Source organism: Babylonia areolata, chromosome 18, assembly GCF_041734735.1.
Source record: "Babylonia areolata isolate BAREFJ2019XMU chromosome 18, ASM4173473v1, whole genome shotgun sequence".
Classification (NCBI taxonomy): Eukaryota; Metazoa; Mollusca; class Gastropoda; order Neogastropoda; family Buccinidae; genus Babylonia; species Babylonia areolata.
The window spans coordinates 47,934,857-47,961,721 of record NC_134893.1 but is presented as its reverse complement, the minus strand read 5'-3'; the positions used below and the strand labels follow the sequence as shown (position 1 = coordinate 47,961,721).

The 26,865-nt window shown below is 39.8% G+C and overlaps 2 protein-coding genes across 4 annotated transcripts; both read left to right on the top strand.

Moving 5' to 3' along the window:
* Window positions 1-26,435, top strand: LOC143292856 (baculoviral IAP repeat-containing protein 3-like). 3 transcript variants are annotated; one of them, XM_076603484.1, is made up of 7 exons: window positions 1-1,195; window positions 3,748-3,908; window positions 4,348-4,387; window positions 4,960-5,103; window positions 5,801-5,988; window positions 7,893-8,145; window positions 25,935-26,435. In XM_076603484.1, exons 1-7 carry the CDS (start codon window positions 136-138, stop codon window positions 26,144-26,146), a joined length of 2,058 nt encoding a protein of 685 aa, XP_076459599.1. In that variant the 5' UTR covers window positions 1-135; the 3' UTR covers window positions 26,147-26,435. The 3 variants fall into 3 exon arrangements, with proteins under 3 accessions (XP_076459599.1, XP_076459600.1, XP_076459597.1); XM_076603485.1 differs by lacking the exon at window positions 25,935-26,435 and adding an exon at window positions 8,737-9,920 and having other exon boundaries at window positions 4,960-5,046; XM_076603482.1 differs by lacking the exon at window positions 25,935-26,435 and adding an exon at window positions 8,737-9,920.
* Window positions 18,066-25,563, top strand: LOC143293102 (uncharacterized). Its single transcript, XM_076604010.1, has 7 exons — window positions 18,066-19,248; window positions 22,073-22,233; window positions 22,594-22,633; window positions 23,220-23,306; window positions 23,959-24,209; window positions 25,121-25,316; window positions 25,550-25,563. Exons 1-7 carry the CDS (start codon window positions 18,207-18,209, stop codon window positions 25,561-25,563), a joined length of 1,791 nt encoding a protein of 596 aa, XP_076460125.1. The 5' UTR covers window positions 18,066-18,206.
* Window positions 26,436-26,865: the final 430 nt, after the last annotated feature.

The window sequence follows — 26,865 nt, the reverse complement described above, 5'->3', positions numbered from 1 at the left end:
ATGGCGGATTGCTAAACAAAACCATACACTCCATTCAATTGTTGTGATAAAAATTGGATTATATTTACTGTGTTGCGTTCAGTGAACTGTTTGTGTACATTTTAGACATCAATAATACCAATTCTGCTCAGGAAAATGCCTTCCAAGGTGCTGTACAGGCTGTCTTCCTTTGCAAAGTGGCCGATGCCAAGTGATACTTGCTCTGGCATGATGATGGTCTCCAGTTTTGCTTCCAAAGCTGCAGGTGCTTATTTTGAACGTACCGCTGACAGTATCAGTGATGAAGTGATGTGCCAGTCATGTGCAGTGCAGTTCTCTGATTGGAGTAGTGATTTGTCGGGAAGTGACTGCAAGTTGTACGAATCGCCGGCTGCAGTGCACAGGGTTATCAGCCCCAGATGTCCTGCGCTGAATCCATCAGACGAGAGTGCAATGACGGAAGATAGTTTGCAGATTCAGATTGATTCGATACGTATGATGGAAAATCCCTATGCCAGATATTTACCCAGCCGTATGCAGACAAGCAGCATGACACCAGAACAGTCACCGCATCCATCAAACATTCACAGAACAGCAAGAGTTCAGCGAGTGCTTTTTCCAGAGCCACAGCAACGCCAAAGTGAAGAAGGAAGTCTCCAGGAATCAGATGCAGAGACTGAGATTGAGATTCCTCAGGGCGCTGCCACATCAAATGCAGTGGTTCAGCCGAGCATCTTGGATCAGACACCCATCACACATCCTTTCAAGCCCAAGTCAGGGAATTATGACCATCTGTTTGCCAGTCACCGCCTGAACACATTCCCCCAGCCCATCATCAACACCAAGTACCAGACATGGGCAGAAGAAGGATTCATTTTCAGGAGAGAGCAGCAGGATGTGATGTGTGTTTACTGTGGAACTGTGGTGGTTCTCAATGGACATCAGCCAGGCGTTGTGCATAGAAAGGTGTGTCCTTCATGCCCATTTGTGATGGGATTTGATGTGGGAAACATTTCACAGCAGCAAGAGCAGTGTATAAGACTGGTGTACTTTAAACAGAAGGCAGCCAAGAAACACAATAACATTGAAATGAAAATCAGGTATGTGCAGTATCAGAACGAAGAAGATAGGCTGGGTAGTTTCCAAGGCTGGCCCAAGATGTGTGACAAAATCTTTCCTGCTCATGCTATGGCTTCTGCTGGATTGTACTACAGTGGTAAGATTCTAAACATTTCTTTTGTTGTTGGTGGTGGTGGTGGTTTTTAATGTTGTCAGGTAGGTTTCTACCTGTGTGTGCATCAGTGAGTGTGTACTTGTATACATGTGTGTGTGTGTGTGTGTGTGTGTGTGTGTGTGTGTGTGTTTCTGTTTATAGTTTATTTCAGTTTTCTGTGTTTTCTCTTGTTTTTTTGTTTTGTTTTGATTGGGATGACTGGTGGGGGAGAGGTGTATAAAGTGACACATTACCACATCATATCACACATTATTATGCTTTGTTTATGACGGGCACAATAGCCGAGTGGTGAAAGGGTTGGACTTTCAATCTGTGGGTCCCATGTTCGAATCTCGGTAACAGCACCTGGTGGGTAAAGCTAGCCTAAAGGGTGGAGATTTTTCCGATCTCCCAGGTCAACATATGTACAGACCTGCTTGTGCCTGAACCCTTTTCATGTGTATATATGTAAGCAGAAGATTAAATACGCATGTTAAAGATCCTGTAATCTATGTCAGCGTTCGGTTGGTTACGGAAACTAGAACATAACCAGCATACATCCCCCCCCCCAACCCCCCACCGAAAACAGAGTATGGCTGCCTCCATTGTGGGATAAAAAAAGTCATATATCCATACCCAGCATGCACCCCCCCCCCTTCCCTCCTCTGAAAATGGAGTATGGCTGCCTCCATTGCAGGGTAAAAACAGTCAATATATACACGTAAAAGCCCACTCCGGCACTCGTGTACATTTTATACGACTGAACATGGGAGCTGCAGCCCATTAACGAAGAAGATTGTTATGCTTTATCATGTCAATGTGATTCATGATGATACATAGATCATTTTTTATTAGATGTATAGATCTGTGTGTTATGACAAGGCAATGTACTATAATTTTAGATTGCCTTGATATGGAGAATGATAACTCATTAACTGACAGTGTGTTGATGATGATGTGTGGAAGTTGCATTGACAAAAAGTCGCTATTGTCATTATTTAAGATGCAGAGAGTTATAATGGTCAGTATGATGTTGATTGAAATATAATATGAATGTGTGCAGAATACAAAGACATCATATTAATAATAATATTGATGATGACATGCAGTAGATTAATGCAACACAAGTGTCTTGTACTGTTGTCATGATGTGGAGAGTGATGACTACAGATGTTGTGTGCAGTGTCAGTGTGTCACCATATATACCACTGTCATGATCATGATGTGGAAAATGACTTGATTATGATACATGTATGCCGTGAACAGGCATTGACTAAAAATGAATTGGACAGTGTGCTGTTGTCATGATTGTATTATGTGGAGAGTGATGATGTGTGATGATGATGTATGCAGAGACAAGGTAAGATGCTATTATATGGTCATGATCATGTGGAGAGTGATGATTGTCAGTGTGATGATGATGATGTATGCAGTGGCAAGGCAAGATATGATTATCATGATCATGTGGAGAGTGATAACTGTCAGTGTCACAAGTGTCAGTGCGGTGATGATGTATGCAGTGACAAGGCAAAATATGATTATCATGATCATGTGGAGAGGAATAACTGTCACAAGTGTCAGTTGAGAGTGATAACTGTCACAAGTGTCAGTGTGATTATGATGTATGCAGTGACAAGGCAAGATACGATTGTCATGATATGTGGAGAGTGATAACTGTCACAAGTGTAAGTGTGATAATGATGTATGCAGTGGCAAGGCAAGATACGATTGTCATGATCATTTGGAGAGTGATAACTGTCACAAGTGTCAGTGTGGTGATGATGTATGCAATGACAAGGCAAGATTGTCATGACCATGTGAAGAGTGATGACTGTCAGTGTGATGATGATGTATATAGTCACAAGGCAAGATACGATTGTTATGATCATGTGGAGAGTGATAAAAGTCACAAGTGTCAGTGTGATGATGATGTATGCAGTGACAAGGCAAGGTATTGTTGCCATGGTCATGTGAATAGGTATGATGTATGATGCTTATGTGTATTATGTGACCAGGCAAGGTACTATTATCGTGATTATGCAGAGACTGAGTGAGAGAGACATGACTGTCACTGTCAGTGTGATGATGTGGAGAGTGATGACTGTCAATGATCTGACAAGGCAATGTACTATGTCATAATCATAATGTAGAGAGCAGTGACTGCCAACTGGTGTGACAAGGATTTATACATGTGTGGAACAGGAAGATGCACTCACAAGACAATGTTCTGCTGTACTGATGATGTAGAGAGTAAAAAAAAAAAACAAAAAAAAAAACAACCTAACATTATGTGTGCAATGACAATGCTGTCATGATGTGGAGAGCAATGACTGTCATTGATGTTGTGCAGCACTGACAAAGTGATAGTAATGTGTCATTATATGTAATGGAGAGTAAAAAGTGTGTGTATGATGTGTGTATATATATATATATATATATATATATATATATATATATATATATATATATATATATATATATATATATGGCAATGGCAATGTTCTGTTGTCATGATGCGGAGAGAGAGTGATGCCTGATGATAATGATGTGTGCAGGTCACAGTGATAAGGTGATTTGCCATAGTTGTGGGGTGGAGCTTTACGACTGGAGTGAAGATGCTGATGTGTGGATGACCCATGCTGCTGTGTCTCCCACCTGCCTTCACGTCATCAACAGCAAGGGCGAGGACTTCATCACTCAGGCTTTAAACCAACAGGTATTTCGTGTGTGTGTGTGTGTGTGTGTAGACATGTGTTTATGCAGTTGTGTGTGTGTGTGTGTGTGTGTGTGTGTGTGTGTGTGTGTGTGAAATTTAAATATCCTTTGCAAAGTGCACCTGGTTACTTTTTTCTGATGCGTCATGCTTTATCATTCGACTAGAACCACAGTGAAAAGTTCTAGAAGTCTTTTAACTTGTTATAGAAATTAGAATGATTTTAAAATCAGTTTTATTTTTCAACTTACTATGTGTTATGGTCAGTCAAATATAAAGATATTGACAATGTATCATGCCAGTTTCCTTTTGTTGTTAACATCAAATTTTGTAAGCATGCATTGAATAATTGATACAAAAGAATTCAATACAATGAAATATTTACACTTAGTTTTTTTACATAAAATTTCCTCTGTAATTTCACTTGCTGATTTATTGTCAGGTTCTGGCTGAAGTAAAATATCCCAAGGATTCCAGTTGTGGTAAGTGCTTTTTATATTTTATTCTTTATTCTGAAATGGCTTAATAATAAATATTACATTTTTATAATGTAATAGAAATGATATTTTAGTTTGATTCATATATGATGGAAGCCTGGTGATACTAATATATTCATCAAAACTGACACATTTTTAATCCAAATTAGTTTAAAATTTAATTATGTCATTACACAGTTGTGTAAAATTATGTCAGTTTATGTTTTGTTTTTAACTGAGCTGGAGGTTTAGACACACATGCAGGTGAGATTGCTCTGTTTGATAATTTATATACATACATGTGTACATATATACAAATGTACAGTAGTTTACTTAATCATCTGATGACATGCCCTCAGATGTTAAAATCAGCGTACAAGATTTTTAGTCCTTGCTGAAATTCTGTTTAACCAGTCATTAAAATAAACTGCTTTCAACGCTTTCAGTCTTGTATAATCTGCAATCTCATTCAGTGTCAGTTGTACTATATTAATACATGACGTTGCAGCACAATACTTCTTTTATGGTATTAATGAACAACAAGATATGTGATAAAACTGCGTGTTGTTTATTGACAGGTGGTATCAGTGGCAGTAGTCATGCGGTGGGGGAGGAGCCAGGGTCGTCAGTCCTGGACATGACAGCTGTCAAGGCAGCCCTTGCATGTGGGTACACCCTCCCGCAAATCCAACATGCTATCGTCAAGTTTTTCTGTCAAACTAGTGAGTTTGGACAGTGCTTACACACAGCTTAGATTTCATTACAGGGTACTTCTGGCTTTACTAGTGATTGTGAATAGCTGTTCAGACATTTGTGTTTTTATTGCTGAAGGTGGGTTATGACATGGATGCAGTATACCCACTTGTTAGATGGAACAGTGGATTATAATGTAGCATCAAGCATTATTTTCTTCTTTATTTATTCTTCATTATTTTGGTGATAAATATATAATTACAGATTTATTTATTTGATGATTGAATGCAGTGGATGCGTAATTTAACGTCAAGCATTATTTTCTTATTGATGATTGAATAATTGATCAGTTTATATAGTCTTACATAAGACACATAGTTGAATATGTGCATTCATGAAGTGTGTGAGAGTGCATGTGTGTCTTGTTTAATGAAATAGAATAATAAAATCTGATAGTGATACTGATAGCTGTTTTCAAGGCTTAGGAATGCTTGAGTATACTGGTATTATCTGGCATTGAAATTCATTTATTTATTTATCTATTTTTTTTAGATATCATTACAAAATTTTGATAAAATCACTGCCAGATATTAAGACAAACTGATTTTTTTGACACATTATCACCATACTTGAGTTGTGAAGACAATGTCCACACTGACGACAGAGATGATAATGACCACTGTCTCTGCAGGCCTATCATTTACCAATGCAGTTTCTGTTACACAGGCCGCTATCCTAATGAAGCCATCCTGAAGGCTTCCTTGAAGGCTGCTGATGAGAACCACATCACCATCTGCAGGCAGCAACAGGTGGTCCAGCAGAAAGACACACAGCTGCAGCAACAAGGAGCACAGCTGCAGCAACAAGGAGCACAGCTGCAGCAACAAGGAGCACAGCTGCAGGAAAAAGAGCAGGTGTGTAATGTGTCATCGGTTTATCATATTAAGGAATGATACTAAGGATGTAATACTTTTTATTTTGTTTACAGACATTTTGCTTGTGAGTGTGCATGTATGTTTGTATACATGTATGTGTGTCAGTGTGTGTCTTTGAAGTAGATGATTGCATGTCTTTTCAGATGAGCTCCTAGCTTATTAAACCTGGGTAGTATCAGGCACCATGAAAAAAACATCCCAAAATTAATCATGCTGCTGACACAGTCTGTATCCATGACATACTGGTCATCAGTAGTGACACTAATTACTTCACTACAGCAGCTGGAAGGTCAACATTAGCTACAACTGTCTTTCTTTTATGTTCAGTACCCACAGACTTGCCAGTTGATACATTTTGAGCATAGCATGCTCTGCTGATTTTCAGAATGATACACTGCTGTGCTCACTACAGAATTTCGTGCTGAAGTGAAAAAATATCAAGCAGTAATGATATATTTAAAAAAAAAAAAAAGATACTGAGGCAAACTTGGGATCATTAGCCTGCGGAATTAGTGGCGCATAATTGTCAGTTTATATTTTTCTATACTTCTGTTCTTTAGGATACTGTCGTTGAGACTGATTCCTGGCCCTCAACTCCATCTTGTTGAAAACAAACTAAAAACAACAACAAAGAGGAAGTGGCAACAAAGGCGAAGAAACAACCAGCCACACAGTGTTACTGTAAAGCTTATAGCTAGGAATATTGTCAGTGAGCTCAAACCATGTATTCTATGCTGTGTGTCAACATAGCTTAAAAGCGAAACTATCTCTGGCTTTCCATCTGCAGTCTTGCATGCATATCAGCTTCTGTGTGGTGTGTTTGGCAAGCGTTTACAGTTTTGGTTGTGAAATGATAAAAACTGTAATGAAGTCAGAAGGAGTTTAAAAAAGTAAGATTTTATCCAAAGGTTGCCAACACAATGAAGCAGTGAAATGAAGATCAGTGTGGTCAGGATTGCCTGGCTTGGGAGGAAATGTTTCCTTTCCTTTCCCTTTAGTTTAACTAAACATTGTTTTTGATAGTGAGCATAAAGCATGATTTAATTACACATACTTAACCGTGACCCACTAGTGCAGACTCCAGCAGGGGTCTGATTCCTGTCCTGTGCAAACTACTACCCGCCAATGCGGAGAAAACGAAAGTAGCTACGGCCGATCCATGATTTCGATCAGTCAGTGTAGTTTTAAATTTAATCTTCTTTTTGTAGTAACTCTGTGATATTTATACAGATATTTTTGATTAGTGCTTTATAGATTGAATTGAAAGTGAAATGATCTCTGCCTTAGATCTTTTTCAGCCATTTTACTGTGTCAGTTTCTGCATGGAATGTTTGGCAAGTTTTTTTTTAGTTTTTGATATGAAGTGTCCAAACCAGAATGTCAGGAAAGACAGAAAAAGAGTGGAACTTTGGTAGATGTGACCATAAAATTTGCCTGGATATTTAAAAAAAATATTGCATGGATGTTAAAACAGTGACATTGAGATGAGCTGCTGTAAGTGGAATTTTTCACATTTGAATACACATCTATCAGTTTGACACACACTTGTGTGTAAATGTGAGCAAAAGATATTATTTGGGTCGACTTATAATTTACACTTTTCATTTGAGAAATCTATATGATTTTTATACTCTAACAATACATACTAATGTTGCTCTCAGGGGACAGGTCTGTGCCCAAATTTATCTTCAAGGACACCTGAGCTGCAGATGCTATAGTAAATGCATATGTTAACTTATTGTTACTGTTAATATGCTGCTTCCACAGTAAAGATGATCTTGAAGACAAGGGACACAGAGAAGATAAGGATGATTTTACAGATTTCCTTTCCAGTCAGAATGGTAATTTGTATAAAAATCACTTTTTTTGTGGTATTATTACAGACTGTTCAGACACTGCAGCATCAGCTGGATGAGACTGTCTCTCAGCTTGATGAGACTGTCTCTCAACTGAATGAAAGTTACCAACAACAGTTGGATGAGAAGGATCAGCTGAATGAAAGTTACCAACAACAGCTGGATGAGAAGGAGGAACAGCTGAGGTGGCAGGACCAGCAGATCCAGTCCCTGATGCAACAGGTTCAGCGGCTGAGAGCTGACCGCCATCACAGAGCTCCCCTGGCAGCAGGGCCACAGGGTGAGTCATGGATACTGTGCACCAGAGATGTCAGACACTGGCAGTGTTGGTCAGGAAATGTGAACAGCACTCTCAAAGATGGGTACTTGAAGTCAGTGACACTCCACTGTGTGATCCTGATACTTCTCATGTGACCCCATAGCACACTTGACTCTGGTTAGGAGTTGGTCATGGGCTGAAAAAAATCACACAATGATATGCTTGTCTTTGGTTATGATTCATTTATCTCAGATTCATTAACAAGCAACAGTTAATGGGTTCTGTGCAGATTCAGAATGGATCTGTTGGTTTCTTAGGGAATTAAAAACGAAATGAAAATTTAAAAGTGATGCCACTGTTCATTGCTTGCTTTGAGGAAGTGTTCCTTGGCTTTGGGAGAAAGTTAACTATAAATATAAAATAGCATTAGAGGCTCAAATGAATGGATGAAACCTGAAGTTGTCTTTATTTGATTTCCTGACCTAGGCCTGTATGGGCTTTATATGGAGTGGATTCCAGGGATGGTGAGATGTTCGGAATGATGTTTTGAAGCTTTTTTTATGTAGTCTCACACCAGACAGCTTGCTCACCGACACCCCACTCTTTCAACAGGTGATGGTTTCAACAATGCCCGACCCGGAAATGCTGGAGATGGGGGTCACTCTCTGGTGTGCAAGATCTGCATGTCAGACAAACCCCGAATGATTTTCCTGCCCTGCGGCCACCTCTTCTCTTGTGCCGAGTGCACCAGTCGTCTGCCTGACAAACGCTGCCCTGTCTGTCGCCAGGATATCTCTGAAGTGCTGCCTGCCTTTGTGGCCTAGGTCACACAGATGCTGTGTGTGTCTCTGACTTGGAGTTGTATTATATGTGGATCAGTTCACACCTCTGTGTGTGTACTTGAGTTTGTGAATATGTATCATATGCAAAATGACTGATCTGAAAAAAAAGAGGAAAAGTGTACAGGTGTATACTTTGATATGTACAATAACATTTCACCTATTCACAGCCTTTGGTGCACATGCACGCACAGACACACATGCACACATGCATGGACACACTCACAGACACACTAAATACACACACCCAAATACAGACACACAGACACAGACACACACACACACACACACACACACACACATGCATATCAGAAGGCAGACAGATGAAATGGTTGAGTTCTGTTGGTGAGTGCAATATGGCTTGGTGCAAGCTCTTCTCAGTGTGATGTGTTTTATGTATGAAAGTTTGGGAATGAACCAGTGGTGGGTTTTCTGTTAATTGGATCGTGAATTTTCTGCCTATACTGTTATCTTTGCAGCACTTATTTTTGGATATGGAATGGTAATGTTTTATGCTTGATATATAAGCATTCTTCTTGGTTTTTAAACTTTGCATATTAGGTACACATTGTTTTGAATAACTTATATATTAAATTGACATTTTTTTTTTTTATTGGTTTTAAACAGAACATCTTTCATATCTTGGATCAAATAAAACAAAACTCAGCAAATAAAACAGAATTCATTTGTGCATATTTATATTTTGAAAGAAAACAATTTTTTAAATTAAATTTTTAGTCTTTGTGAAGAGAACAATGTTTTAAGATACACATGCAGATAATCTGTATGACAGCTTTTATGTCAGCTATTTGTAATTGTAAGTATATTGTAAATAACTAAGACAAAAGTACAGACATAACTTTTCAAATTGAACAATGTGTGTTGAGAATAGTTTATGTAAGTATATTGTATATAACTCATATATTACAAATGTATGTCTAATTTGAAGAGTTTTTGTAAGTACGAGGGTCATTCAATAAATAAGGTGAATTTTTCGGTATAAGGACTTCTAATACAGATAGAAGCTTACTTTTTTTCATTTTTTTTTTCAACGTAGTCTCCCAGCACTGTCACACACTTTTCCCATCTGTGCACAAGCTTCCATATTCCCTCAGCGTAAAAATCTTTGGACTGATGTCTCAGCCAGTCGCTCACAACACTTTTGACTTCATCGTCACTTTCAAACTTCGTGCCTCTCGTGAACGCTTTCAAGGGACCAAACAGGTGAAAGTCTGAAGGGGCAAGGTCTGGGCTGTAAGGGGGATGAGGGAGCAGTTCCCAGCCCAGCTCGTTGATGGTCTGCACCGTTCGGGCTGCTGTGTGAGGCCTTGCATCTTTGGCACCCACCGGCAGCTGACCTTCGAGTAGCCAAGGTCATCATGGACAATTTTGTGTGCTGTCCCAACAGATAAGCTCAAAGTCCTTGCAATGTCATCCACTGTCACCCTTCTGTTAGACTGAATGAGGTCATTGACTGATTCGATCACCTCAGGAGACCTCACTTCTGTAGGTCTTCCAGGCCTGTCTTCATCCTCAACACTGCTCCGTCCTTCTTTAAAGAAATTTAGCCCACTTGTAGACATTTTTTCGGCTGAAACATGTGGCACCATACACAGTTGACATTCTCCTATGAATTTCAACTGGTTTGCACCCTTCAGCAACCAAAAACTTGATAACTGACCGCTGTTCAATCCTGGAGCATGCTTCTTGGTCGGCCATCTTTGTTAATCGCCAAAACTCTTAAAGTTTTTTTTTAATCTGCAAAACAAATTAAATCCATGTGAAAAAGAAGTAAAACAAAAACAACAACAACAAAAAAAAGAAGTAAGCTTCTATCTGTATTAGAAGTCCTTATACCGAAAAATTCACCTTATTTATTGAATGACCCTCGTATATTGTGAATAACTAATATTACAGATGCATATATCTTATGCAAATATGTGGCAGCATCTTTACATTTCTTTTTTTTTTTGTGGGTGTGGGAGGTTAAGTGGTTGGTTTGTTTTTCTTGTAAACCTGTGTGTTAGTAAGTAGTTTTGTGGAGAGAAAATTCATTTGCTTAATTTGGTACTTTTAAAGTGTTGAGCAGCTGAGATGTAAACAAAAAGCTTTTAGTGTGTTTATTTGTGTGCATGTGCCCAGGATCAGAAAGCAAAAGATCAAGGGAAGGAGTTGGAGAGAACAAAATCTTATTGAATTTTGAGAATTCATTTCTGGATTCCCCGCCCCCCCTGTAATTGAATGTAAATATGAGCCACATATAATATTAAATGCATGGGCAGCTTTTTTTAATGATGGCTTTGTAAATATCTTACCACTCCTTCTCTTGCTTGTGACTGTTTTTCTCAATTCTTTTTCTAAGCTTTGTTATGTTACAGAGTCTGTATGAACAATGTTACTGTTGATGGTGTTACTGTTAATGTGTATTCCTGGAGAATAGGGGCAGGTACTGCTCTTGAAAGAGAGAAACAAGGAGAGGGTAGTATGAAGGACTGGTCGGTTGGCTGTTGTTGTCGTTATTGCTTGAGACATGTGTTTCTTTCTGTCCATTTATTCACCAGTGTTATTGTTTGATACTGTCTCTTCCTGTCTTCGTTCATTACCCTGTCTTTTTATGTGACACATGTGTTTAAGTCTATCTGGCATTAATTCATTTACTTGTATTATTGCTTGATACATATGTATCTCCTGTCTGTCTTTCATTTGCCTGTCTTATTGTTTGATATGTGTCTCTTTCTTCCTATGAGCCTGTCTTAGATGATTTTTCACTTTGGCATTGATAAGCATCTTTCATATTCTTTTTGTTTTTTGATGTTTTTTTATCATTCATGAGCCTGGTAAAGGATGGTTTTATCAGTGGAAGTAAATTTCCTTCACATTCACATTTCACTTCAGAGAGCATTCAGCAGTCATAACCCATGTCCATGTTTCTGTTGCATAATTAGAAAGATGTGTGAAAGACGAACTTGGATGTCATCTGTTAAAAATCTGGCCTTATTGATGCCCATTTTTGTTGTTTTGGAGATCATACTTTCAGCACAAATGCAAATAAATCATCACAGTGAAGAAAGAAAGAATAACCCTTGGTTTTCATGTAATCCTGGATAAATAGCATCACCAACACCAAAACATTCAGAAGTGTAGGGCAGCTGTTTTCTCAGAGTTGGCACTGTGTTCACTGATCTTCATCAGAAATGACATGTTGTATCTGGTGTAGGTCTGTATAACTGTATAACTTGCTCTTTCATTTCATTGTAAAGTTTGCTGAAATACAAATGTAATGGAAAAAATTCACATGTGGGTTTTTGATTTTCAACTTGGTTGTGTGTGTCAATGCATGTTGATTGTGCATTCATGTTTTTGTGTCTGATGGTCAGTGGAAATGAAGAGAGAGAAAGTATTCCAACTTATTTAACATATCTACTTAATCTTATGCATGTGTACACAAACAAAGTCATAAGCTGGTCTACATACAATTTAATGCCTGTTCCTCAATTGAATAGCAAAAAACCCAAACCAAACCAAAACAAAACCAACACTATTCTCAGAATCAACACATTTTCAAGGCGCCACATGGAAACAAACCAAGGGACGCGATTTCAAGAATAACTGACATGTACATATTATCTCCCTTCTAATAGTTTGTGCACGAGAAACACAGCCAATGTCTGCTGGAAAACCACACCCGAGACCCTTCAAAAGCTTGGGGACTAAAGGTCTCAAAACACATTGAGTTTAAAGCATTCAGTTTATACACATGCGTAAATATTTTCACGCATCTTCTGTTTCTATTTTGTAATCTCAGTCGACAACAAGGCATTGCCCGATTTCCATTATTTGGCCCATGTGTTGGACAATCAACAGCAAATGCTTACCAGTAGCTAAACCAACTAATACACAAACAGGTGTGTGTGTGTGTGTTTACACACGCGAATATGCACACGTGTTCACACGGCTGTGGCCGGTGGTCTAGTCACTGACTTGAGTGAGGGAAACGGGAAGATGGGTTGAACGAAAAATTATAAATTTTCATTTCATTTTGTACAAGTCAAAAGTGTCCCCTCACGTACAGACCTACTGCAGGCCGATGCTCTGCGCATACGCTGCCGGGATCTGCCCCAGGATAATTGTTCCGAGAGCTCCATCTGCCCCATCACAGTGAGTTCCTGTCAACTGATGGTCATTGGCGTCGGCAGATTCATGGCGGACTGTTCAAGCGTTGGAGCGGTGCTCAGTGTTAGCGGTCTCGAAGTTGGAAGGGACGTTCACCCGACCTGGCTCCCGCGTAACAAAGAGATGTTATTGTTGTCAGTATGCCTAGTGGGCTTGGTAGGTGTTGCCCTGTGCGCGTATACTGAATCAGAACTGACAGGCACCACGTACTGAACTCCACTGTCGGACACTGTGATTCACTACAGGTCTACTTCTTATTCTTCCTTTTCTTCTTCTTCTTCCTCGCCAGTGACCACAATCATCATTTTGATTATTCTGTCACTTGTGCAGGGTCTCGTCCGATATCAGGGCTCATGACGGATGACCTGACATTGGTAGCTTTCCTTCGGGGAAAAAGAAAGAGAAAAAAAGTAGAGAGGAGAATTTCTTCCTTTGGCTCGAGTGAGAGCCAGCACTTCACGAACATGTTGCTCATGTTGTGGATCGCAGAACAAACTGTTTCGTGAGGACTTTGTAGTGCCCATCATCAATCAGCAGTCTGACTCGTGAAAATCAATGTCTGTATTTTAAACATATGAAAGTGTACGGCATCGTCAGTAGTAGAAGGAAAAATGTCAACAAGTTTCCAGTCAGAGACATATTGTCGCCGGCCATTGATATCCAATACAATTTTCCTATTTCTTTGTGTCACGAGCATGCGCATATACAAAAATATATAAGCATACCTACTACCCGTTCGTAAATAGGTAAGAAAAAATGAACTGGAAAAGGCATAGTAATACAAAGACTCTGTGCGCGCGCGTGTGTGTGTGTGTGTGTGTGTGTGTGTGTAGTGCGTGTGCACGTGCGTGTGTATGTGTGTGCAGTGCGTGCGCACGGGCGCGCGTGTGTGTATGTGTGTGTGCGCGCGCGCGTGCGTGTGTGCGTGAGTCAGTGTCTACATGTGGCAGCCTCTTTGTGTGTGTGTGTATGTGGATATATGTATACATGTGTGTGTGCTTGGAGAGAGAGAGAGACAGACAGAGACAGAGACAGAGAGATTTTAATGAGAGGGCCACCGACCTCCTGTGTGTGTGTGTGTGTGTGTGTGTGTGTGTGTGTGTGTGTGTGTGCTTGGAGAGATAGAGAGAGAGATGATGATGATGATGATGTTTCAGTGAAGAAACACAAAAGGTTCATTTCAATGGGGGAGTTGATGACGCTGTGAGCGCAGTTTAAAAACTATATACAGAAAGCTTTGACACGGTCTCGTCGTCATCAGCTCCCATCAGTGCAGGCAAATTATGAGTCTTGGACTCAACCGGAAAGATGGAGTCTCCCGTCGGACCGACGGATGAGTAGGCAGGCAGGCTTATCTGTCGGTGTGTGTCCTCATATGGGAGAAGAGTCCGATTCTGGATGCGCAGCACTTCCCACAGGTGTTGCAAGGAGAAACGTCTCCAGAAGTTGAGCCCTGCTTCCTTCACTCACGCTTCTCCTTAATCAGTAGCCAGCGTTCTCTTGTTTTCAAACGTCTTTATGCCACTAGAGCACAGCATCCTCCAGCGAGAGCAGTCAAGGACATCAGTTTCCCAGGAAGCAATGTCTATGTCACAGGCTTTGAGGTTTGTCTTCAAGGTGTCCTTGAAGCGCTTGCAGGGTCTTACAAGTTCGCGGTGGCCTTCCTTCAGCTGGCCATACAAGAGCATCTTCAGGATCGTGCTGTCTGTCATGCGGACAACGTGTCCTGTCCAGGCTTTCGATGCTGGGCAGGCCACTCCTCTCTAGGACCTGGAGGTTGGAGACCCTGTCTTGCCACTTTATCGCGAGAGTCTTTCGTAGGCATCTCTGGTGAAACTGCTCAAGTTGTTGAATGTGACGACGATACGTCGTCCATGTTTCACAGCAGTACAACAAGGTGCGGGTCAGCACAACAGCTCTGTTGAAGGGCTAGCTCGTCGTTCCGACATTAGCCTGGTTGCCTGACCTGCACAGGTGACTTTTTTTTTTTTTTTTAGTGAAGAGGAGTCGTGCAGTCCATTTCCCACTCTCTCGCCTACCGACGGTCACACTCCCACAGGTGCAGACACTGCCACGTGTAGAATGGCCTCGGCAGGTGCAGGTTTTTTCTTCGGAGTTCCGTCTCCTAGGAGGACTTCCAGCCAATGATAAGAGCTCCCCCTGCCCTTTGGTCATCCTCTTCCGCCTTCACAGCCGTTGGGAAAGGTTTCCTCCTCCGCCTGGTCCGTCGTTGGGAGACTTCACATGCGGCAGGTAGTACTGGGTTACATGGTACCAGTAGCAAGGGCTATGCTCCTGACCTGACCAAGGTGAACCTATTGAACAGGTCAGTGATCATAATGTTCTGGAGATCATAAATTTATTGACAACAATCTCACTTGGAATCCTCACATAAATTCCCTTTGCAAAAATACAGCACAGAAAACCCATCAACTATCCAAAATGAAATATTTCCTTGACCTCCACTCACAGAAATTATGTTTTCAAGCACACATCAAGTCTCCAATTGATTATGCATCAACAGTACGGGACTCCGCAAGTGCGAACACCATGAAGCCATTACTGAATCATCATAAACGGGGATTCAAGCTGGTACTCCTTAAAAGGACTTCCCTTTTAGACTCAGACTATAAACAAGTGAATATTATCCCACTAATCCGTAGATTAGAGTACAATAAAGGAATCATGATGCATAAGATTATGATAGCACCACTGTGACCAACATTGATAGATAAATTTTCTGTACATTCATCAAGGACGCCCCCCCCCCCCACTCCCCCCCGGCCCCACAAAGTCCATATCCTAATCCCAAGAATTGACTTGTTCAAATCCAGTCTGGCGCCACCCAATGGAACTCACTCCCCAGAAACAATTAAACAACACCATTGCCCAACTACCTTAAAAAAACGTTGCCTTTCCCACCTTATGCCATAATGTGTTATGTGAATCGTTCATTTTAATGATACTGTTTGTCACATGTATATGGTTGACTGAGAACCTCCCTCACCCATCATCCCCCATTCTGGCCCGTGGTGCGGTGTGTGTTGTGTGTGTTTGTTTCTTTCATTTTGTTCACTGATTTTTTCCTATGCATTTTACTAACACCATGCTTGTGTTTGTATGTCATGTGTCAGTGTGTGTGTGTGTGTGTGTGTGTGTGTGTGTGTGTGTGTGTGTGTGTGTGTGTGTGTGTGTGTGTGTGTGTGTGTGTGTGTGTGTGCGCGCAGTGTGTGTGTGTGTGTGTGTGTGTGTGTGTGTGTGTGTGTGTGTGTGTGTGTGTGTGTGTGTGTGTGTGTGTGTGTGTGTGTGTGTGTGTATGTGTGTGTGTGTGTTCTTCTTTTTCTTCAAGTTATTTTATTTTATTATTTTTAAAATTTTTGTCGGTTCTCCTCTATTATGTATTTCTACTAACACCATGCATGGTTTAATTTTATCTAGTATTGTTTAATGTAGACCCTATTCAGGGAGGGGACTGGATGTAAAAAAGTATACCATTGCTTATCTATTATCCTCGAAATAAAGAATTTTGTCTTATCTTGTCTTCTCTCTCTCTCTCTCTCTCTCTCTCTCTCTCTCTCTCATTAAAGAAATCTCTCTCTCTCTCTAATTAAAGAAAATTCATTCATTCATTCATTTATTCTCTCTCTCGTCTCTCTCCGTCTGTGCCGCCGGCCAGCCAGTGAAGTGTGTATATCTCATTATTGGTACATATCTGAGGCTTACTGTGTGCCATGTCAAATTGTAGGTATACCACAATGTTTCCGGATCTTATTTTCATCTTTTTTCATTGAAATATTATTTGGATGATTCTTACCAGTTTCACTTCAGTCTAACTGAATTTTATTATGAATTCAAGTTGCGCGCACTGCTTCAATCTTCAGCATGTTGTTTAACTTGATTGTCGCATTCCGTTTCACGATCTGTATTATTTTGCCGGAGCCTATACGCTTACGGGCGCCGCTTCGCCTTTTTTTTTTCTTCTTCTCCGGTATCGCCGGATGTCAGTGTACACTGTTTTCGATTTTAGTGACGTCGTTATAATTTGTACCCGATCGATCGGTCCCTCTCCCAGTCTGCCCCAGCATGTCTCTCTCTAGTATGTCTTTGTCTCCGGCCGGCCCCTCTCTCTGTCGATCTGTTCTTTTCTTCTTATATCGAACCTGATCAGTACTGAGTTGAAAAAGCAGTAACATTTATGATTATCTCATTATCCTCGTAAAATTCACTGTGATTCGGCCCGGCATCACTCATCACTGAAGTTGATCAGTTCTCCGCTCTATCTCTCTTTAGTGTCGTCAATGATTTGATGATGAACACCGTCTGAGGGCTGCTAAAACCATCAGTCATACAGTAAACAATAAAAAGTCCCAAATTGTTATATTTAGAAATTGATGACTTCAGGAGAAAATTGCCCGAACACTGACTTATCAACTGAACTGACTGATCGACTTGCCTATCGGATCCATCAGTGTTAAAAACGGCCACTGTGATACAGTAATGGAAACCGCATTCTACTCAAAGCGTTTAGAACGCCATAGAGATATCAAAAAGATATAAAAGAAGTGAATAAAACTGGGTATCAAGCATTCTTATCGCATTACATGTTTCGTGATTTGGTTACGTATGAAAAAAAAAACGTGAACGATTTATATTGTGTGATTATCAAGTTGATTATTTTGACCATCATCAGCAAGACTGTAAGAGCACTGCAATGATCATAATTATGAGATCGATTCTCATTACATTTTACATTCAGAAGCCTTCGTGGCCATCCACAATATCCGAACGATTTCAAAAAGTTCTCGCGAGTTGGACAAAAGCATGCGGTCACGTTTATTGTTTACAAACCAAGCCCGTGTCAAAAATGAGGTCGCAAGTTTTCTGGCTTATGTCCCTTACTTGACCTCCACCGGAAAGGTTGAAAAATGCACCAAACATGGCGGACTGCTAAACAAAACTATACTTCTTGAATTCTTGTGATAAAATTGGATAATATACTATATAGTGTTGCGTTCAGTGAAGTGTTTATGTACATTTTGGGTATAAATAATTCAAATCCTGCTAAGGAAAATGCCTTCCAAGTCGCTGTGTAGGCTGTCTTCCTTTGCAAAGTGGCCGATGCCAAGTGATACTTGCTCTGGCATCTCCAATACCGCTTTTGCTTCCAAAGCTGCAGGTGCTTATTTTGAACGTACCGCTGACAGTATCAGTGATGAAGTGATGTGCCAGTCATGTGCAGTGCAGTTCTCAGATTGGAGTAGTGATTTGTCGGGAAGTGACTGCAAGTTGTACGAATCGCCGGCTGCAGTGCACAGGGTTATCAGCCCCAGATGTCCAGCACTGAATCCATCAGACGAGAGTACGATGACGGAAGACAGTTTGCAGATTGACTTGCTACGTTTAATGGATAATCCATACAGCAGATATTTACCCTGTCGTATTCAGACAAGCAGCATGACACCGGAACAGTCACCGCATCCAACGAACATTCACAGAACAGCAAGAGCTCAACGAGTGCTTTTCCCAGAGCCGCAGCAGCACCAACAAGACGGAGATGAAAATCATCAGAATTCAGAAGCTGATGTTCCTCAGGGTGCTGCCACACCAAACGCGGTGGCTCAACCAAGTGTCCTGGATCAGACACCCATCACACATCCTTTCAAGCCAAAGTCAGGGAATTATGACCATCTGTTTGCCAGTCACCGCCTTCACACATTCCCTCAGCCCATCGTCAACACCAAGTACCAGACATGGGCAGAAGAAGGGTTCATTTTCAGGAGAGAGCAGCAAGATGTCATGTGTGTTTACTGTGGAACTGTGTTGGTTCTCAATGGACATCAGCCTAGTGCTGTGCACAGAAAGGTGTGTCCCTCATGTCCATTTGTGATGGGTTTTGATGTGGGAAACATTTCACAGAAACAAGAACAGTGTATCAGACTGGTTTATTTTAAGCAGCAGGCGGCCAGGAAACAAAAGAACTCTGAGATGAAAATCAAATATGTGCAGTATCAGAAGGAAGAAGAGAGGCTGGGTAGTTTCCAAGGCTGGCCTAAGATGTGTGTCAAAATCTTTCCGTCTCATATCATGGTCTCTGCTGGATTTTTCTACAGTGGTAAGATTGTACATTAATTTTATTAAATCGTTTCCTTTCTTCTGTCTTGTTTTTGTTGTAATTATCATTATATGTTATTATTGTTTGTGGTGTTTTTGGTGTGGGAAGCGTCATGTTTATCATTCCAAGTTGTTTTGTGTGTGTTTGTGCGTGTGCATATGTATATTAGTATATATATATATGTGTTTGTTTGTGTGTGTGTTTGTGTGTGTGTGTGTGTGTGTGTGTGTGTGTGTGTGTGTGTGTGCATACTCAGAAGCATGTGTAATTTTACTGAGAGACCCTTCATGTGTGTGTGATCATGTTAATTTATGATATTTATATAATGTGGAGAGCAGGGTTTTGGTATTTTTATTTACAACATGGGTTATTGGAGGATTGAGCCTGGTTCAGTGGTTGTCAAACTGGTGCATGTGTGCTAATGGCCAACACATCATAGATCTGTGTTAGTCACTGTGTGTATGTGTGCGTATGCATGTGCATGCTTGTGTGAGTATGCACGCATGTGTGTATGTGTACACAAGTTCATTGAAGGTGGGTCATTTTTGACTTACTTGTGTAAACAAAGTGAGTCTATGTTATATAACCTGGTGTTCGGTTGTGTGTGTGTGTGTGTGTGTCTGTGTGTCTATGCATCCATAGTAGGAAAAAACAACAACTTCACAGTCATACCAACAATACTAACAGGTTGTAAGTCTCTCGATTTCAGCTGTATTTCCGAATCATTAACAGTTCATTTCATTGATGTTGGTTCCATACACTGAACACCACTGTTACCCCTTTGCAGCTTCCCGATTGGTGAGAATACACCATGACCTTGTTTTTCTTGTTCTCAATTAAAAGCAAAGAAATGCACATTCTGGACAGAACAAATACAGTGACACTGACTACATTATTGTTGTGTTTACTGCATATGAATATTCTGAAGTGGACACTTAACTGGAATGAACAGAAAAGAAAATTTGAATCGATCATTTCACTGGCTCGTCTACACGGCATTGGTCAGTGCAGATCTTGACAAAATATGTTGCAAAGCCTGATGCGATAGCAATGTCTCCTTTACCGCCGAATTAAAAGAATTTCTTAAGTAATTATTGATGTGTTTACTGCATGTGAATGTTTTAAAGTGGATACTGATTACTGAATTAATTAGAATGAACAGAAAAAAGAAATTGAATGGAAGGTGTCGTAGTTTCTCAGTGAGTGGAAAGACAAAACTTGTGGATCATGGATCTCTGCAGATAGATCTACAAAACTAGACATATATTGCAGTGTTTTTGAGGCGATGGGAACATCTTCTTTACCGTGGACTTGAAAGAAATTTTTTTAAATGTCCGAGATATACCAAATTAACATGATTTAAACTGCGTTATGACTTTGATTGCCACTGTCGATTCATTCCACCAAAAGTACATGCTCAAATATAATTTTTGAACATCAGCACTAAACCCGCATTAGCGCAGTGGGTAAAAACACTCATTCTCAATCCCAACATCCATGGTTCCAATCTGCATTGAAGCCTTTTTTAAAAATCTTTTTTATTATTTTTTTTTCAGAAAGCTGTGTATATATATATATATAATTAATATATATATATATATATATATATATATATACCGGTATATAATAACGAATAGAGAACACATTTCAACAAACTAATTTTTAATTTTTAAAAGTTTTTATTAATATTTTTCTTTAAGTGTGTATCACAAGTGAGTCTTCAAAGTTGGAGGCCTTGCCTTTCTTGTTCTTAATTTCAGTCATGAATATGATCTGTGAACTTATTATTTTTTAATTGATTGATTGATATGGATACTTATATGGTGCCTATACTTGGTTGGAGACCAAGCCCAAAGCGTTTTACAAACACAGGGTCATTTACACAACAGGCTGCTTACCTGGGTAGAGCCGACTGACGGCTGCCATTGGGTGCTCATTATTCGTTTCCAGTGTCATTCAGTCAGATTTCAGGCATGCACACATACACACTCAGACAAACATGTAACATTTAATGTGTAAAAATCAAATGCTTCAATATTATATAGTATTTTGGATACCCTGTATGTGTCTATCATATGATAGACTGTCAAGGCTTAGGTTAAGCATCTGCACCTTTTAGAAAGTATTTTTAGATTAAAAGCAGATCTAATGTAGTGAATATATGGATAATTCTAGTATTTCTACGTACAATAGTCTAACACCTCCTTAGTTATGGACATACATGTGTGTGTACATGTGTGTGTGCGTGTGTGCATACATGTGTGTGTGTGCATGTATATGTTTAGTTTAGCTTAGTTAGTTCATTGTTTGAAAAAGGGTTTGTTTTGTTTTGGTTCAGGTGGCTGAGCAATGACTGTTGCTGATGTGTGCAGTCACAAGATGACTTTCTGTGGTCATGAAGATGTAGAGAGTGATGACCGTGAATGATTTTGTGTGTGTGTTGGCCTTGATGACAATACAGTGTTTTATTTCATGATTTTGTGTGTTTCGACAATACATTGTTTTATTTCATGATCAGGAGATCATTGGCTGTCATTGTGATGATGATTGATATATGTGCAGCCAGCACTGACAAAATGATGTTCATGTTCTGCCAGATTGACATGATGATGTAGAAAGTGATGATGATCAGTGTGATAATGATCAATATGTGCTGTGACAAGGTGATGACTGTTGAAAATGATGTGTGTAGTGACATGGCAGTGTACCATTGTCATGATGTGGAGAGCAATGACTGTCAATGACAAGGTGATGTTCTGTTCTATTGTCATGACAGTGGGAGAGATGACTGATACTAGTGTCAGTGTGATGATGATGTTTGCAGGGTACAGTGACAAAGTGGTGTGCCACAGCTGTGGGGTGGAGCTTTACGACTGGAGTGAAGAAGCTGATGTGTGGATGACCCATGCTGCTGTGTCTCCTACCTGCCTTCACGTCATCAACTGCAAGGGCGAGGACTTCATCACTCAGGCTTTAAGCCAACAGGTATTTCATGTGTGTGTGTGTGTGTGTGTGTGTGTGTGTGTGTGTGTGTGTGTGTGTGTGTGTCCCTTGCAAAGGGCAAAGTCTTTTTTCATATATAACTGATGCACAATGTTTTCTAATTATAACAGTATAAGTGAAGTATTTTTTAAGTAAATTGTTGTGAATTTTATCACTATTTTCTAAAATTTGAATTTGCTGTGTTGATCCTTCCACTAGTTCCAGTCAGTTAAATGTAAATCTATCTTTAAGATGTTCTCAATGTATCATGCTATGATTGTTTAATTGTAAGCATGCAATTTTGCAATCATACAATATAAAATTTACAGTTCTCTGACATTTCATGTGCTGATTGATTGTCAGGTCCAGGCTGAAGTAAGATATCCCAAGGATTTCCATGCTGGTGAGTGTTTTGAAATATATTCTTCATTCTGAAGCTATGGCTTCCTGATATATACTTGTGATACTTTCATAATATAACAGTAGTTTAGTCCGATTCTTTGTATAGTATGAAAACCTGGTGAAGCTGTACTTTATTGCATTCATGAAAACTGACACGTTTCATTCAAATTAATGAAGATAAAAATATATTATTATGTTTGTTTAAATAAACTTGTGAACATGAGGTTGTCTGTCATGCAGGTAATAATGCCATGTTTGAATACTAGTATTATGTAATATGCAAGCACGTACAATAGTATACTTAATTATCTGATGAAATGCCCTCAGATGTTAAAATCAGTACATGTGTACAAGATTTGAACACCACTCTTTGCTGAAATTCTGTTTAACCAGTCATTGAAATAAACAGCTTTTGACACTTTCTGTTTCTGCTCATCTTTGTTTTCCTGAAATCCATTTCTCATTCAGTGCCAGCTGCATTAAATTCATTTACAAAATGATATTGCAATTCCTTTTGTTTTTATAATATTCATACATGTACATCAAAACAGTCATACCTGATGAAGATGTATGTTGTTGATTGACAGGTGATATCAGTGGCAGTGGGGGTGTGGTGGGGGAGGAGCCAGGGTCGTCAGTCCTGGACATGACAGCTGTCAAGGCAGCCCTTGCATGTGGGTACACCCTCCCACAAATCCAACATGCTATCGTCAAGTTTTTCTGTCAAACTAGTGAGTTTGGACAGTGATTACACACAGCTTAGATTTCATTACAGGGTAGTTCTGGCTTTGCTAGTGATTGTGAATAGCTGTTCAGACATTTGTGTTTTTATTGCTAAGGTGGGTTTTGATACAGATGCATTATGTATGATTGTTAGATGGCACAGTGGATGCATAATTTAGCGTCAAGCATTGTTTTCTTTAACATTGTTTGGCATCATATGTTTATAGATTGATTTATTTGATGAATGAATAATTGATCAGTTTACAGTCTTGCAACAGATACATAGAAACATATACATGCATGAAGTGTATGTGTGAGTGTGTGTGTGTGTGTATGTGTGTGTGTGTGTGTGTGTGTGTGTGTGTGTGTTCTGCAATCAAATGATTTTTCTGATAGTGATATGTCTGTTTTAAAGGTTAAGGATTGCTTTATTATATTGGTACCTTCTGGTATTGACAATTACTATAAACAATTCAAAATGTTTGTAAAATTATTGATATAAACTGAAGTTTTTTCATGCTAGTTGTGTTATGAAGACATTGTGATGTTGACCATTGACTCCGCAGGCCTACCATTTACCTTGGCATTCTTTCTGTTACACAGGCCGCTATCCCAACGAGGCAATCCTGAAGGCTTCCTTGAAGGCTGCCGATGAGAATCACATCACCATCTGCAGGCAGCAACAGGTGGTCCAGCAGACCTTCACACAGCTGCAGCAACAAGGAGCACAGCTGCAGCAACAAGGAGCACAGCTGCAGCAACAAGGAGCACAGCTGCAGCAGACCTTCACGCAGCTGCAGCAGAAAGACACACAGCTGCAGCAGAAAGACACACAGCTGCAGGAAAAAGAGCAAGTGTGTAATGTGTCATCAGTAATATAATACCAAGAAATGACATTGTAATACAATACTGTCTTGTCTACAGACATTCTTGTGTGTAGGTGTACATGTTTAGGTATACATATGTGTGTAGGCGTTTCTCTAAGACTATCCATGAAGTAGATGACTTTGTGGCAATTGTCTTTTCATTTGAGCCCACAGCATAAGATAGGATCAGGCCACAGACCAAAATGACCCACAGTGATATGCCCCTGGTGGTATTGGAACTCACGACTTCCTGCTTAACAGTCTGTGATGTCAGTCACTTTGCCATCGCAGTTTATAGACCAACTCTTTGTTTTTTTTAACTGTATCTGTGTGGAATGTTTATCAAGTTTTTTTTAGAATATAGTTTTTGTTATGAAGTGTCCAAGCGAGAATGTTAGGAAAGACATAAAAACAGTGGAACTTGGGTAAATATAATCATAATGATTGCAGGATATTGAAACAAAATTGCCTGAACAATAAAACTGACATTTTGATCTATGTGAGCTGTCTTTGGTTGAGCTTTCGCATTGAGCCCACAACTATCAGTTCAACAAAAACTTGTGATTGACTGCAAGTAAAAGACATAATGTGGTTGAGCTTCTGTTTGTACAGTTTTCATTTGAGAAATCTGTATGATTTTTATGTTTAAAAAATTGATAAATACAAATGTTGCTCTCAAGTCTGTATCCAGTTTTGTCTCCCCAAAAACCAGAAAACTTGAAAAGTAGTTATACATTTTGCTGTAATAGTTAAATGCATTTTTTAAGTTAGTCACTGTTGCATCCACAATAAAGATGATCTTGAAGACAAGAGATACAAAGATGATACAGATGTTTTCACTTTTTTACTGTCAGAATGGTATTGTTGCATTAAAAAAACATGTTTTGGTACTGTTGCAGACTGTGCAGACACTGCAGCATCAGCTGGATGAGAAAGAGACTGTCTCTCAGCTGAATGAAAGTTACCAGCAACAGCTGGATGAGAAGGAGGAACAGCTGAGGTGGCAGGACCAGCAGATCCAGTCCCTGATGCAACAGGTTCAGCGGCTGAGAGCTGACCACCATCACAGAGCTCCCCTGGCAGCAGGGCCACAGGGTGAGTCATGGATACTGTGCACCAGAGATGTCAGACACTGGCAGTGTTGGTCAGGGAATCTGAACAGCACTCTCACTGATGGGTCTGTTGACTGAATGACACTCAACTGTGTTGTCATAATCTTCTCACTTGAGCCTGTTGCGCATTTGACTTTCAATAGGAGCTGGCCATGGGCTGAAAAAAAACCCCACACTGTTGTGTCTGTCTTTGGATATGAATCATTGACCTTCCAGTTGTCAGTTATTGACAGTTAATGGAGTATGGAAGATTTAGAGTGGATCTGTTGCTTTATCAAGGAATTAACAACTGATAAAAATCATGCAGTGTTATAGTTGTTGATTATTTGCTCTGAGGAAGTGTTTATTAGCTTTGAGAAAAAGCTGTAGCATTCGAAGCTCAAAGTTATGGAAGTTGAAGAATGAAACCTGAATATGGACAATTTGTCCTTTGTTTATTTGATTTCCTGAACTAGCCCTTATATCAAGTGGATTCCAGGGAAGATGGGATCTGTGGAATGTCTTTTTTTTTTTTTTTTTTTTTTTTTGTATGTTTTGAAGCTTTTTCAAATAAGTCTCACGCCAGACATGTTGCTTACTGAAACCCCACTCTTTCCCACAGGTGATGGTGCCAGCAGTGCTAGACCTGGAATTGCTGGAGATGGTGGACACTCTCTTGTGTGCAAGATCTGCATGTCGGACAAACCCCGAATGATCTTCCTGCCCTGCGGCCACCTCTTCTCTTGTGCCGAGTGCACCAGTCGTCTGCCTGACAAACGCTGCCCTGTCTGTCGCCAGGATATCTCCGAAGTGCTGCCTGCCTTTGTGGCCTAGGTCACACAGATGCTGTGTGTCTCTGACTTGGAGTTGTATTATATGTGGATCAGTTCACACCTCTGTGTCTGAACTTGAGTTTGTGAATATGTATCATATGCAAAATGATCTGAAAGAAAATGGAAGTATCGGCCTATACTTTGACATGCATTGTTACATTACACACATGTATACATCGGTACACACACACACAAAAAAACAAAAAACAATCAAAAACAACAACAAAAAACAAATAAAAACAAACACACATAAAACACACACACACACACACACACACACACACACACACACACACACACACACAGGCATGCACTCATGCATACAAATTCACATAAACGTGCGCGCGTACACACACACACACACACATACACACAAAGGGCTGACAGTTGGTGAGTGCAATATTGAGTGTCGCATGCACTTCTCAGTGCAGTGTATTTTATGCATGAAAATATGGGACAGAACAAATTGTGGGTTTTCTATCTAGACTGTTGTCTTTGCAATATTTTGGTATGGGATGGTAGTATTTATATGCAAGGTACATTGGCAACTTGTTTTTTCCTTAACTTTGTATGTTTTGTGCATATTGTTTTAAAATAATTGTTTATTTTTACTTTGATGAATTATTTTGTTCAGTTGAACATAAGAGCACAAAGTTAATCTTCCACATCTTGGATCAAGTAAAACAAGATTCAGTTGTATTTGGCAAGAAAACAAATCTT

Bases quoted from the DNA above. Each gene is read 5' to 3' on its own strand.
- LOC143292856 (XM_076603484.1), top strand. From the start codon at position 136: ATGCCTTCCAAGGTGCTGTACAGGCTGTCTTCCTTTGCAAAGTGGCCG. The intron at 1,196-3,747 runs GTAAGATTCTAA...TGATGTGTGCAG, and splicing joins TGCTGGATTGTACTACAGTG to GTCACAGTGATAAGGTGATT. The intron at 5,104-5,800 runs GTGAGTTTGGAC...TCTGTTACACAG, and splicing joins CAAGTTTTTCTGTCAAACTA to GCCGCTATCCTAATGAAGCC.
- LOC143293102 (XM_076604010.1), top strand. From the start codon at position 18,207: ATGCCTTCCAAGTCGCTGTGTAGGCTGTCTTCCTTTGCAAAGTGGCCG. The intron at 22,234-22,593 runs GTATTTCATGTG...ATTGATTGTCAG, and splicing joins CTCAGGCTTTAAGCCAACAG to GTCCAGGCTGAAGTAAGATA. The intron at 24,210-25,120 runs GTGTGTAATGTG...GTACTGTTGCAG, and splicing joins AGCTGCAGGAAAAAGAGCAA to ACTGTGCAGACACTGCAGCA.